Source organism: Heptranchias perlo, chromosome 4, assembly GCF_035084215.1.
Source record: "Heptranchias perlo isolate sHepPer1 chromosome 4, sHepPer1.hap1, whole genome shotgun sequence".
Taxonomy (NCBI): domain Eukaryota; kingdom Metazoa; phylum Chordata; class Chondrichthyes; order Hexanchiformes; family Hexanchidae; genus Heptranchias; species Heptranchias perlo.
The window spans coordinates 95,046,849-95,060,753 of NC_090328.1; the positions used below are offsets into that span (position 1 = coordinate 95,046,849).

The window sequence follows — 13,905 nt, forward strand, 5'->3', positions numbered from 1 at the left end:
AAAATAATGATACACAAATTGAGTAAAGGAACATGTGTGTAGGAGAGCGAGCAGACAGCAGAAAAAGAAAAAAAAGAGGATCAGAGTAGGGGAGGAAGAAGGGGGCTATACTTTTGAAGTGTAATCATTGTTATGTAGGGGAAATGTGGCAGCCAAATTTGCACACAATAAGATCCCACAATCAGCAGTGAGATAAATGATCAGATAATCTTTTTTAGTGGTGTTGGATTGAGGAATAAATATTGGTCAGGGCATTGGGAGAACGCCCTGCAAAATTGGAGGGAAACGATTCAAATGGAAAAACTGCAAGAGAAGGGGCAATTGGATGCTTTTTATGGAGTTTTGAGGTGTTTCTTTGTGGATTGGAGAATGAACAATAGAAGATCACCTACTAATGTGATCTTTGACCAAATGGCTCCACAAGCAGTGCTCCTGTCTAGCCTATCCTGTGATTCTCTGACTTGATAAATTTGAGCCCTTCAGACATGCATGATATATTGCAATCTCTGATATTCTTCAAATATTGCTACAAGATCTTTTAAGTCCATCCAAGAGGGCAGACAGGACCTTGGTTTGACGTCTCACCCAAAAGACGGCACCTCTGACAGTGCAGCACTTCCACGGTACTACACTAAAGTGTCAACTTAGATTATTTGCTCAAGTCTCCGGAGTGGAGCTTGAACCCACAACCTTCTGACTTGGAGGCAAGAGTACTACCGCTGAGCCAAGACTGATGCAGAAAAGTAACTGCTACTTGTTAAGAGTACACATTGAAAATGCAGTCGAAAGCAATTTTTTCCACAAAGTCTTTTTAACTGAATGTCTCAGGTGCAAAAAAGTGATGTTTAAAATTGCAACAATTGACAGACAGACATGTAGGTAGATCTACAACCAAGGCACAAGTCAGGAATGTGATGGAATACCACCCCCCCCCCACCACTTGTCTGGATGGGTGCAGCTCCAACATTCAAGAAGCAACACTATCCAAGATAAAGCAGTCTGCTTGATCGGCACCCCATCCACCATCGGTGTATCTTGGCCACAGTGTGTCCTATCTATAGGATGTGCTGCAGAAATTCGCCACTGCTTCTTCGGCAGCACCTCCCAAATCCACGACCTCCACCACCTAGAAGCACAAGGGCAGCAGGTGCATGGGAACACCATCACCTCCAAGTTCCCCAAGTTACACACCATCCTGACTTGGACATATATTATTCCTTCATCGTCGCTAGGTCAAAATCCTGGAGCTCCCTACCTAACAGCATTGTGAGAGCACCTTCACCACACAGGGTGCAGCGGTTCAAGAAGGGGGTTCACCACCATCTTTTCAAGGGCGACTATGGATGGGAAATAAATGCCGGCCTAGCCAGCGACACCCACATCCTGGGAATGAATTTTTTAAAAAAATACCAATGCAGGGAGTAAATCATCCTGTAAGTGCAATTTTAAATATTTGAAGCAGAGGTGCAGTTGTGTACAGTTATTCACATTCGTGGTTGGCTAAACATTTCCTACTTTGGAGTTAAAGCCTTAGTAAATCATCCAAATTGTCAGCAGCCGTTTAGATAAGAAAACATCAGGGATGAATTAACTTCTCGTCTATCTTGTTTAGCATCAAAAAGCCCTGAGAACTATAAAGACTCCAATGTAACATCCAACATCAACCTGAACAGGAAATCTATACACTGTCCATTTTTTAAAAAGGGGGATAAATAGAGAAAAGTTCTCCTTTACCTCCAAAAAAAGGAAACTATAAAGGCCTACCATAGGTGTGCTTTATTCTTCAAATGTAGCCGATTCCTCACAGGGAAAATCCACACAGGAGCTCATTTAAGAATTGTGCTCCATGGTTGTCCAGTTACATTTCCTCACTTAGTTGTAAACATCCTGAATGCTTCAATGGAGGACACAGCAGTGAGATTGCAAATACATCATTCATGTCTGAAGGGCTCCAAAATTATTAAGCCAGAGAACCAGGGATGGCCTGGACAGAAACTTTGCTTGTGGAGACATTTGGAAAAAGATCCCACCTATTATCCTTCATGCTCCAATCCACAAAGAAACACCTCAAAATCATAGAATAGCAATTTCCTCCCCTTTTCTCTCTTCCCCCCTCCCCCAATAAAAGATATCTAACTTTCCCAGTCTCTTCCATTTTTTCCAATCAAACCATCTCTCTCCAATTTTTCCATTTACATGCATTCGCTGTGTATTCAACATCTAAATTTCATTCAGTACAAATTCTAACATGACTGTCCCAACATAGCACTTCTTCACATTTAAACTGACAGCTAATGCAGAGGGGCAAATGCAGGTTTTGGATCCATGGTACATGGCATGTTCGGGCGAGGGCATTGAAGTTAACTTTGCTGATTCTTTGTTCTAAGCACTCATGGCCTGAATGATATGCTTCCCATAAAGGAAAAAGACAAACAGGAGAAATCTACCTTAAGAGCCAATTCTCACATCTGTTAGAAGCTGCAAAGCAGAAAAAAGTTAGAACAGAAACCTACGGAGATGTTTTAAATATCAAGAACACTAGGAATTGAAGTTAGCATAGCTAAGCTTTGGCAGGTAAAAAAAAAGTTTGCTGATATTTAGTCAAAAAGGTCAACGTGGAACGTACAGTATAGCAAACACCAGAAGCACAATGATGTATTTTCATTCAAAATTCAGACGGTAGTCTCTAATATTCAATTCCCTCAATATTCCTTAAATCAATTATACAGTAGCTGCATTTCATTTTGTTTTTAAAAAATTTAACAAAGTATTACCCATATTTCTATGCACTTTTTAAAAACAAATTCAAATATACACTCCAACTTGAAACAAAATGAAACCCACACAACAGTCTATAGACAGCCATTCTGAGATCTCTTTGGTCCCATTTGGTAGCTGCATTCCCTTTCACCCTACGATCTCCTGAGCCTTGCACCTTTTGCTGACTAAGGGGGCAGAGATGGGGAACCTCCTAGAGATTCTGCCACTCATGCTGACCACTAAGTTACACAACAGCAGTCCCAAGTGAAGCTCTCTCCAGTTTTGGCTCTGACTCTGCAACTTCCTCAGTACACACGAGATCAGAAATGCACTGTGCGGGTAACTGCAGGCAAGAATCCACATTCCACCTCTTCACAATGCAGTAAGTTGGACTAACGCTGCACTGGACAGTTGTCATCATTTAAACAGACAAGGTGGAAATTTGTCAGAAATTCCGATCCTGGTGGAAAGACATGATTATGTACCATGTAGTTTACAAGTAAATAATGACACCATCTTGGAGGTTCTTGCACGAGTTTGTTATACTCCATTGGCCATTTCTCCTGATCTTGATAATGTCCCTCAACAGTTTAAAAAAGCTGCTTCCAAATTTTCAAAACTGACTTTTCTCCCACCAATAATGTTCAATATCTTCCTACTTTGTTTCTCTCACTTCCACGTAAAGACAAATCCATACCTTAGTGAAAACTTCAGAGTCATCTGTGCTCAGCATCCGATTTGCATATTCCAGCAGCTCCTCCGAACCTTCCAATGCATTGTTGCATATGGTCAGCTGGTTCTGGTGAGGTCAAAAGATTGATAGGAGTCATCCATCCACATTCAGTGTGATCACATATCATCCTATAAAGTTATACATTTTTTTTCTTACCCAGGAAGATTTAATCAACATAAATTACAAACCGCAGGACACTTCCATGGATCCAGCCAGATTCCTATAAATGAACTCTATATTCCAGCAGTGTAAAAAAGTAAACCCTCAAAATCAAGAAAAAGAATCCTGAAATTTTTACATTTTGATAATTATAATTCTCCCTCATTTCAGCTATACAAAAGTAGTCACATTTTTAGTGGTCTATTCACCTAACTCAGAAAAACAAGTTAGCCATCAGGAGCTAAATGATAAGTTTACCACGTCAAGTCCTTGGCCTGTGCGGGCAGAAGGGTTAATTAAGTCTCAAGTTACAAAAGCTCCATTAAGCTCATGTATTAAATACAAGAAAAATCAGGGCATCTACAGCCAAGATACAACACTGTATTTCAGAAAAAATTAGGGCCTCAACTCTAAGACAGCAAGGAGTCAACAGCACAAATACACACACAAAATCTCCATTTGATAACACAGGTATGGCCTTCATTCTTTGAATGAAATTTAGCCACTACGAACAAAAACTTCAGTTATCCTGAAGGAAAGCCACCAAGGGAACCTGGTGGTGGAACTCTGAAGACTGACATCATCAGGTAGGTGATTGGCTGGCAAGTGTTACAGCTTCTTTTTTCCCTCTGAGTTAGGGAATTGGGTAAAATTAAAATTAAAGCTGGGAGCGCAAAACTGTTAGTTTATTACATTTAATAACTTAAATTAGTTTATTAACTACACTAATAAAACTAAATAAACAGGGGAAGGAGCTGATTGGCTGGTAACTGGTGAGCGTTTCTTTTTCTGTTGAGTGTATTTTTTTTAAGGCTTAATTTATTTTTGTTTAAGTTTAGTAAACAATCTAATAAATCAAGGCATGGCAAGGCAGCTCACACCCGTTGAATGCATGGCCTGTGCCATGTGGGAACTCCAGGATCCTTCCCGTGTCCTGGACAAACACATGTGCAGGAAGTGTTGTCAGCTAGAGGAGCTCGAGCTCTGGATTTCGGAGCTTGAGCAGCAGCTGGCGTCACTACAACGTATCCACGAGGCTGAGAGCTACGTGATTAGCACATTTCAGGAGATGAGGCCCTGCAGGCAGATTTTAAGGAGTTGGAAAAGAGATTAAGAAGCAGGACCTCAAAAGGTAGTAACCGCCGGATTACTCCCGGTGCCACGCGCTAGCGATAATAGAAATAGGAGGATAGAGCAGATGAATGCGTGGCTGGAGAGATGGTGCAGGAGGGAGGGCTTTAGATTCCTGGGGCATTGGAACCAGTTCTGGGGAAGGTGGGAGCTGTAGGCCAGACGGGTTGCACCTCAACAGAGCTGGGACCAATGTCCTCACGGGGAGGTTCGCTAGCGCTGGGGGCGGAGATTTAAACTAATTTGGCAGGGGTATGGGCACCAGGATGTGGCAATAGAAAGGAGAAACAAGGGCCACATGGGAATACAATGTCATGGCGATAAAAAAGGGCAGGATTGGGCACTAAATATTTCTGGATACAAGGTGTTCAGGAAAGATAGGGAAGGAAAGAAAAAGGGGGGGGTTGCAGTATTGATTAAAGAGAATATTGCATTACTGGAGAGAGGGGATGCCCATGAGGGGTCAAGGACAGAATCTATTTGGTTAGAGTTAAGAAATAAAAGAGGTGCCATTACACTACTGGGTGTACTTTATAGGCCACCCAACTGGGGGAAGGATATAGAGGAGTAAATTTGCAAGGAAATTACAGAGAGGTGCAAAAGATATAGAGTAGTGATAACTGGAGACTTCAACTATCCTAATATAGACTGGGATAACAATAATAAGGGGCAAAGAGGGGGATGAATTTTTGAAATGTGTTCAGGATTACTTTCTTAACCAGTATGTTTATGGCCCAACGAGGAAGGAGGCATTGCTGGACTTGGTTCTAGGGAATGAGGTGGGCCAAGTGGAGCAAGTGTCAGTGGGGCAGCATTTAGGGAGCAGCAATCCAGTATCATAAGGTTTAGAATATCTATGGAAAAAGACACAGATCAACTCTAAATTAAAAGTACTCAATTGGAGGAGGGCCAATTTCAATAGGAGGAGAACAGATCTGGCCCATGTAAATTGGAACCAAAGATTGGCAGGCAAAACTGTAATTGAACAGTGGATGGCCTTTAAGGAGGAGATGGTTCAGATGCAGTCTAGGCACATTCCCACGAGGCAGAAAGGTAAGGCAACTAAAGCCAGAGCTCCCTGGATGACAAAAAAAAAGATAATAAGTAAGATGAAACGGAAAAAAGGGGTGTATGACAGATGTCAGGTTGATAACACAAGTGAGAACCAAGCAGAGTATAGAAAGTTCAGAGAGGAAGTGAAAAAGGAAATAAGAGGGGCAAAGAGAGAGTATGAGAATAGACTGGCGGCCAACATAAAAGGGAATCCAAAAGGCTTCTACCGGCATATAAACAGTAAACAGGTAGTAAGAGGAGGGGTGGGGCCTGATTAGGGACCATAAAGGAGATCTACTCATGGAGGCAGTGGGCATGGCTGAGATACTAAAGGAGTACTTTGCATCTGTCTTTACCAAGGAAGACGATCCTGCCACAGTCTCAGTAAAGGAAGATATAGTTGAGATATTGGATGGGCTAAAAATTGATAAAGAAGAGGTACTTGAAAGGCTAGTTGTACTTAAAGTAGATTAAGTCACCTGGTCTGGATGGGATGCATCCTAGGTTGCTGAGGGATGTAATTGCGGAGGTACTGGCCATAATCTTCCAAACATCCGTCGATACAGGGGTGGTGCCAGAGGACTGGAGAATTGCAAATGTTACATCCTTGTTCAAAAGAGGGTGTAAGGGTAAACCCAGCACCCAGCAACTATAGGCCAGTCAGTTTAACCTTAGTGGTGGGGAAACTTTTAGAAACAATAATCCAGGACAGAATTAATAGTCACTTGGACGAGGGTGGATTGATTAGGGAAAGCCAGCATGGATTTATTAAAGGCAAATCGTGTTTAACTAACCTGATTGAGTTTTTTCATGAGGTAAGAGAGAGGGTAGATGAGGGCAATGCAGTTGATTTGGTGTATATGGACTTTCAATAGGCATTTGATAAAGTGCCACATGGTAGGCTTATCATCAAGATTGTGGCCCATGGAATAAAGGAGGCAGTAGCAACATGAATACAGAATTGGCTAAGGGACAGGAAACAGTATAGTGGTGAACAGTTGTTTTTCAGACTGGAGGGAGGTGTACAGTGGTGTTCCCTAGGGACCACTGCTTTTCTTGGTATATATTAATGACTTGGACATGGGTGTGCAGGGCACAATTTCCAAATTTGCAGATGACACAAAACTTGGAAGGGTAGAAAACAGTGAGGAGGATAGTGATAGACTTCAAGAGGATATAGACAGGCTGGTGGCACTGGGCAGACATGTGGCAGATGAAATTTAACACAGAGAAATGCAAAGTGATACATTTCCATAGGAAGAATGAGGAGCGGCAATATAAACTAGAGGGCACAACTCTAAAAGGGGTACAGGAACAGAGAGATCTGGGGGTATATGTGCACAAATCGTTGAAGGTGGCAGGGCAGGTTTAGAAAGTGGTTAAGAAAGCTTACAGGATCCTGGGCTTTATAAATAGAGGCATAGAGTTCAAAAGTATGGAAGTCATGATTAACCTTTGTAAAACACTGGTTCGGCCACAACTGGAGTATTGCGTCCAGTTCTGGGCACCACACTTTAGGAAAGATGTGAAGGCCTTAAAAAGGGTGCAGAAGAGATTTACTAGAATGATTCCAGGGATGAGGGACTTTAGTTACGTGGATAGACTGGAGAAGCTGGGGTTGTTCTCCTTGGAAAAGAGATGGTTGCGAGGAGATTTGATAGAACAATTCAAAATCATGAAGGGTCTAGACAGAGTAGATCGAGAGAAACTGTTCCCGTTGGCAGAAGGGTCAAGAACCAGAGGACATAGATTTAATGTGATTGGCAAAAGAATCAAAGGTGACATGAGAAAAAACTTTTTTACCCAGCGAGTGGTTAGGGTCTGGAATGCACTGCCAGAGCGGGTGGTGGAGACAGATTCAATCATGGCCTTTAAAAGAGAACTGGGTAAGTACTTGAAAGGGAAAAAATTGCAGGGCTACGGGGAAAGGGCGTTGGAGTGGGACTAGCTGGATTGCTCCTGCATAGAGCTGGCGTGGACTCGATGGGCCGAATGGCCTCTTTCCAAGCTGTAACCTATGATTCTATGATTTTTCTATGACTGCTTGCAACACAGCCTCAAGTATAGTCAAATTGGCCAAGGGGAGGATGGAAGAGAAAGGACAACCCATGCTGGGTACAATGTTACATAGAATTAGAGAAATTATAACAAGGAAACAAGTCATTTAGGGTTGGTGTTTATCCTGTGTTGTCAGACTGCTTGTCCAACATTCAGTTTTGGACGAGCTACAATTTCAAGTTAAACATTGGGAGATTGAAGCCATTGTCTTTGACCCCCGCCATAAACCCTTGCCACTGATTCCATCCCCCTCCCCAGCCACAATCTCAGTTCTAACCAGACCGTTTGCAACCTTGGCATCCTATTTGACCTGAGCTTAGCTTCTGACCCCATATCCTCTCCATCACAAAAACCGCCTAATTCTATCTCCATATCATCGCCCGTCTCCACCCCTGCCTCAGTCTATCTGCTGCTGAAACACTTATCTGTGGCGTTATCACCTCCAGGCTCAACTATTCCAATGCTCTCCTGGCCAGCCTCCCATCTTCCATGACCTTCAGCTCATTTAAAACTCTGCTGCCCGTATCCTATTGTACACAATCCCACTCACCCATCACTCATCTCCTTGCTGACCTACATTGGCCTAAAAAGCACACTGTTGGCCTGTATGAGCATGCAGACCTCTTTTGCTGACAGCTTTTAGAGGCACCAGGCAGAAATCCCACCTTAAGGTTATTGGTGACCCCATTTGCCCGGATGTTGCTAAGTTTGAAAAGTATTCAAACCTAGACAAAATAAAAAAGGACATTTTTAAGATTGCTTCCAGCAGCACTGAAACAAATGGGGAATTAGTTTGTTTTTATGTGGCCCTGTGGGCCACACATTGATGGATATCAAATATCCTAGACTTAGGGTGTCCTTTTAGAAGGAATGTTATTTCAAGAATATAGAAAATTGTAACATGAAAGAAAGACAAGTCTGCCTTCAGATTGCTGCAAAATGACTGAAAATGGTATGCAGTTTTTGCACAACAGTGTTCAAGACTTCTAGACAACAGCTCTTTAGACGTGACAAGGTGTGTAAAGGTCACATTTACATTCCTTATAAAGGCCGGCCTGGCTTATGCTGTAAATATGAAAACTTATCGAATGCCACATAAACTCCCCCCTCCCCCCACAAAATGCTGTTCATACAATACCAAGGAAACAAGTTTTACTTCAGCTTAAGATGTTTTCTCTCAAATTTCTTCATTAGGGTTTAATAAATGACTCTTTAATGCCTAAAACAAATGTTAGCCAGATTGAGTAACAATTTTAGACCGTGACACATTACAATTGTTCTATAAATAGCAGACTTTTTAGTTGAACTTTTACAATCTAACCTAATGTTGAAAATTAGTAAGTTTGCAGTCCCTCAAATATTTCAAGTTGCAAGTCACTCAGTTACACAGAACTGTTGACTGTTTTCTACTACACTTGCTGTTTATATTTGATGTGCTCCTTTCTCAAATTTCTGACACTTTCAGGCAGTTTCACAGCCTGCCTCAAAATGAAGAAACATTCAAACCAAAAGTGATGAGGAATATATAAGTGTTGCCATAAGCAAATAAAATTAGTCATACCAATGTAAATGTCAAATGACTAGATCAAAGGTTGATTTGAAAATGGAGATCTTAACATCTTGATAACCAAACAGAATGAGCCTCAGAGGTGAAAAATAACAGAGGCAGCAACGGCAGGGACCATAAATTGGAGCATTAACCTGAACCAGATTATGATTTTACACCATTTCAATTTCACTATATGAACTTGAATAGTGACAAAACAGCCAATAGCACCAAGACATCTTGGGCCAGGCCTCAAAATTCCTACTGATTTCTATATAACGTTTGAACTGAATTTCTGATGAAACATTAATTGGACAACTGATCTCCAAAAGATCACCTTTGCTGGAAACAGGCAAAGCAGGGAACTCAAAATCCCAGGACTGCTGTCCAGATATAATGCATATTCATCAATTCTTTGAAGTAGGGGATTGCTTCTCTTTCAATAGTCATACAATCAGAATATTAACCTTTTCTATCACTCAAGGACTTCCATAACTGAAACAAGGTAGGTCGGGTACTATGGTGCAGTGGTTATGCTGCTGGATTAGCAACACAGAAGTTATGAGGTCAAAAACCACCATGGCAAGCTGCAAAAATGAATTGAATAAATCTGATCTGCCAGATTGTTGTAAAAACCCAACTGGTTCACTTATATCCTTCAGGGAAGGGAACTTGTCACCCCTACCTGGTCTGACCAGCAGTCTTCTTATGTGGATGACTCTTAATGCACTCTGAAGAGGCCTGGCAAGCCATTCAGGGCACCAAGGAAGGGCCAATAAATGTGGCCTTACCAGCTGTACTTACATTCCAAGAACATTTTTTTTATATAAAGTCTCTTGGTTGGTTAAGTTATTTGCTTGAGAATTCTGACCAGGGTCTGAAACAATACGATTGCTTTGAAGGCAATCAAAGCTGGAGTTTAGTCTTTGCTCCTTGCTAGCAACTTCACTATATTAGCATTTCAAAGACATGAGGTAGTTTTTGATGTAACCAACTTGTGAAGTGGCAACCAGGTCATGGAAGAAAGCCAGCTAAGCCAAATGGCTCTCCCATCCTCCCATGGAGATGCAGATGACTCATGACAGCTCAGTAGATATTAAGACAAAGGATTTCAGTTAAGAAAATACATCAACCCAATTCCAATCTTCAAATTACTTTCCAAGCCACATCAATAAAACAAAAAAAAATACTAGGTTAGGCAGCATGGAACTCCCCTTTCCAGCACATACTGTGTGAACTTTATCTATGCATCTCGCATCAGGAGCAGGATGCCCTGATGCAGCATTTTTCAATAGCCAGTCTGTCACTTGGAACATCTCCTAGTTCAGATGTAATATTTGAGCATCTCTTCCTCCCCAGATTGAAAGGACATTCCTTCTGCAATGTAATGGGATACTGCCTCTGCTCATTGCCATAACATCCAAGAACCAGCGTTATTAGGGCAAGTGAGAAGTTACCAGCTCAATGCTCACACTCTACTTGTACGTTTGAACTAATAGTGGGATCGGGGGAAACAGAGGAAACAAATTCAGAAACTTTCATGTCCAAGAAAGGAGATTCCGCATAGCCTCCTGGCTGACAAAGCCTTAGTCCTTAAGCAGAAGCACAGGACCTAAAACGAGGGACAAATAGGGATGCCCAGAAAGACATCCAACTCCTGAAAGTGAAAGAAAGCCGTGAATTTATATAGCGCCTTTCATGACCTCAGGGTGTCCCAAAGCACTTTACAGCCAATGAAGTATTTTTCAAGTGTAGAGACTGTTGTAATGTAGGAAATGCAGCAGCCAATTTGCACATAGCAAGCTCCCACAAACAGCAATTTGATAATGACCAGATAATCTGTTTTAGTGATGTTGGTTGAGGGATAAATATTGGCCAGGACACCGGGGATGACTCCCCTGCTCTTCTTCTTCTTCAAAAAAGAGTGCAGTGGGATCTTTTACATCCACCTGAGAGGGCAGACGAGCGTTGGTTTAACGTCTCAGCGTCTCATGTCAACGTCTCACACTCCTGACTTGAGCCTTGTAGGAAATTAAGAGGCGGTGAGGGGTCAGGAGATGAACCGCCTGTAGCAGAGTAACCAGCCTCTGCCCTGCTCTTGTTGCTACTTTGTTCATATGGTTGGACCAATTAAGCTTCTGGTCAAGAGTGATCCCCAGAAGAGTTGGGAGAGTTGGCAATGGTGGTGTTGTTGAAGGTTAGGGGAGGTGATTGGACTTGTTCTAGTTGGAAATGGTCATTACTTGGCACTTAAATAGCTGGTAACATATCAGCCCAAGCCTGGATGTTATCCAGGTCTTGCTGCAGGCCAATGTGGACTGCTTCATCAGAGGAGTCATGAATGGAGCTGAACAATATGCAATAACATAAGAACATAAATAGGAGCAAGAGTAGGCCATCCGGCCCCTCGAGCCTCGCTCCGCCATTCAACAAGATCATTGCTGATCTTCTACCACAATGCCATTTTCCTTCAGCATCCCCATGTCCCTTGATGCCTTTTATATCTAGAAATCTATCGATCTCTGTTTTGAATGTACTCAATGACTGAGCCTCCACAGCCCTCTGGGGTAGAGAATTCCAAAGATTCACTTCCCTCAGTGAAGAAATTTCTCCTCATCTCACTCCTAAATGACCTACCCCTTATTGAGACTGTGACCCCTGGTTCTAGACTCCCCAGCCAGGGGAAACATCCTCCCTGCATCTACCCTGTTGAGCCCTGTAAGAATTTTGTATGTTTCAATGAGATTGCCTCTCATTCTTCTAAACTCTAGAGAATACAGGCCTAGACTACTCAATCTCTCCTCATATGACAATCTCGCCAACCCAGGAATCAGTCTGGTGAACCTTCGTTGCACTCCCTCTATGGCAAGTATATCCTCTCTTAGGTAAGACGACCAAAATTGTACACAATACTCCTGGTGCGGTCTCACCAAGGCCCTATATAATTGCAGTAAGACATCTTTACTCCTGTACTCAAATCCTCTTGAAATAAAGGCCTACATTCAATTTGCCTTCCTAATTGCTTGCTGCACCTGCATGTTAGCTTTCAGTGACTCATGTACAAGGTTCCTTTGAACATCATCAACATTTCCCAATCTCTCACCATTTAAAAAACTCTGCATTTCTGTTTTTCCTACCAAAGTGGATAACTTCACATTTTTCCCCACATAGAATCATAGAACGTTTACAGCATGGAAGGAGGCCAATCAGCCCATCGAGTCCACGCCAGCTCTATGCAAGAGCAATCCAACTAGTCCCATTCCCCCGCCCTTTCCCGGTAGCCCTGCAATTTTTTTCCTTTCAAGTACTTTTCCAGTTCGCTTTCGAAGGCCATGATTGAATCTGCCTCCACCACCCCCTCGGCCAGTGCATTCCAGACCCTACTCGCTGGGTAAAAACATTTTTCCTCATGTCACCTTTGGTTCTTTTGCCAATCACCTTAAATCTATGTCCTCTGGTCCTTGACCCTTCCGCCAACGGGAACAGTTTCTCACTATCTAGACCCTTCATGGTTTTGGAAACCTTTATCAAATCTCCTCGCAACTGTATCTTTTCCAGTCTATCCATGTAACTAAAGTCCCTCATCCCTGGAATCATTCTAGTAAATCTCTTCTGCACCCTCGCTAAGGCCTTCACATCTTTCCTAAAGTGCAGTACCCAGAATTGGACACAATATTCCAGTTGTGGCCAAACTAGTGTTTTATACAGGTTCATCATGACTTCCATACTTTTGAACTCTATGCCTCTATTTATAAAGCCCAGGATCCCATATGCTTTTTTAACCACTTTCTAAACCTGCCCTGCCACCTTCAACGATTTGTGCACATATACCCCTAGATCGCTCTCTGTGCCCCTTTGAGTTGTGCCCTCTAGTTTAAATTGCCTCTACTTGTTCTTCCTACTGAAAAGTATCACTTTGCATTTTTCTATGTTAAATTTCATCTGCCACGTTTCTGCCCATGCCACCAGCCTGTCTATATCCTCTTGAAGTCTATCACTATCCTCCTCATTGTTTACTACACTTCCAAGTTTTGTGTCATCTGCAAATTTGGAAATTGTGCCCTGTATACCCAAGTCATTAATATATACCAAGAAAAGCAGTGGTCCCAGCACTGTCACCTGGGGAACACCACTGTACACCTCCCTCCAGTCCGAAAAACAACTGTTCACCACTACTCTGTTTCCTGTCCCTTAGCCAATTCTGTATCTATGTTGCTACTGCCTCCTTTATTCCATGGGCCGCAATCTTGATAAGCCTACTGTGCGGCACTTTATCAAACGCCTTTTGAAAATCCATATACACCACATCAACTGCATTGCTCTCATCTACCCTGTGTTACCTCATCAAAAAACTCTCAGGTTAGTTAAACACCACTTGCCTTTAATAAATCCGTGCTGGCTTTCCCTAATCAATCCAACCTCATCCAAGTGACTATTAATTCTGTCTTGGATTATCGTTTCTAAA

General features: G+C 42.3%; 1 protein-coding gene across 3 annotated transcripts in view; it reads right to left on the reverse strand.

Annotated features, from left to right (window-relative positions):
- Window positions 1-13,905, reverse strand: part of fsd1l (fibronectin type III and SPRY domain containing 1-like) — a 75,082-nt gene that overhangs the window by 39,052 nt on the left and 22,125 nt on the right. For all 3 annotated transcript variants that reach the window (XM_067983337.1, XM_067983338.1, XM_067983336.1), the window contains exon 4: window positions 3,458-3,559. In XM_067983337.1, the coding sequence (XP_067839438.1) occupies window positions 3,458-3,559 (102 nt within the window). The remainder of the gene's footprint in view (window positions 1-3,457; window positions 3,560-13,905) is intronic.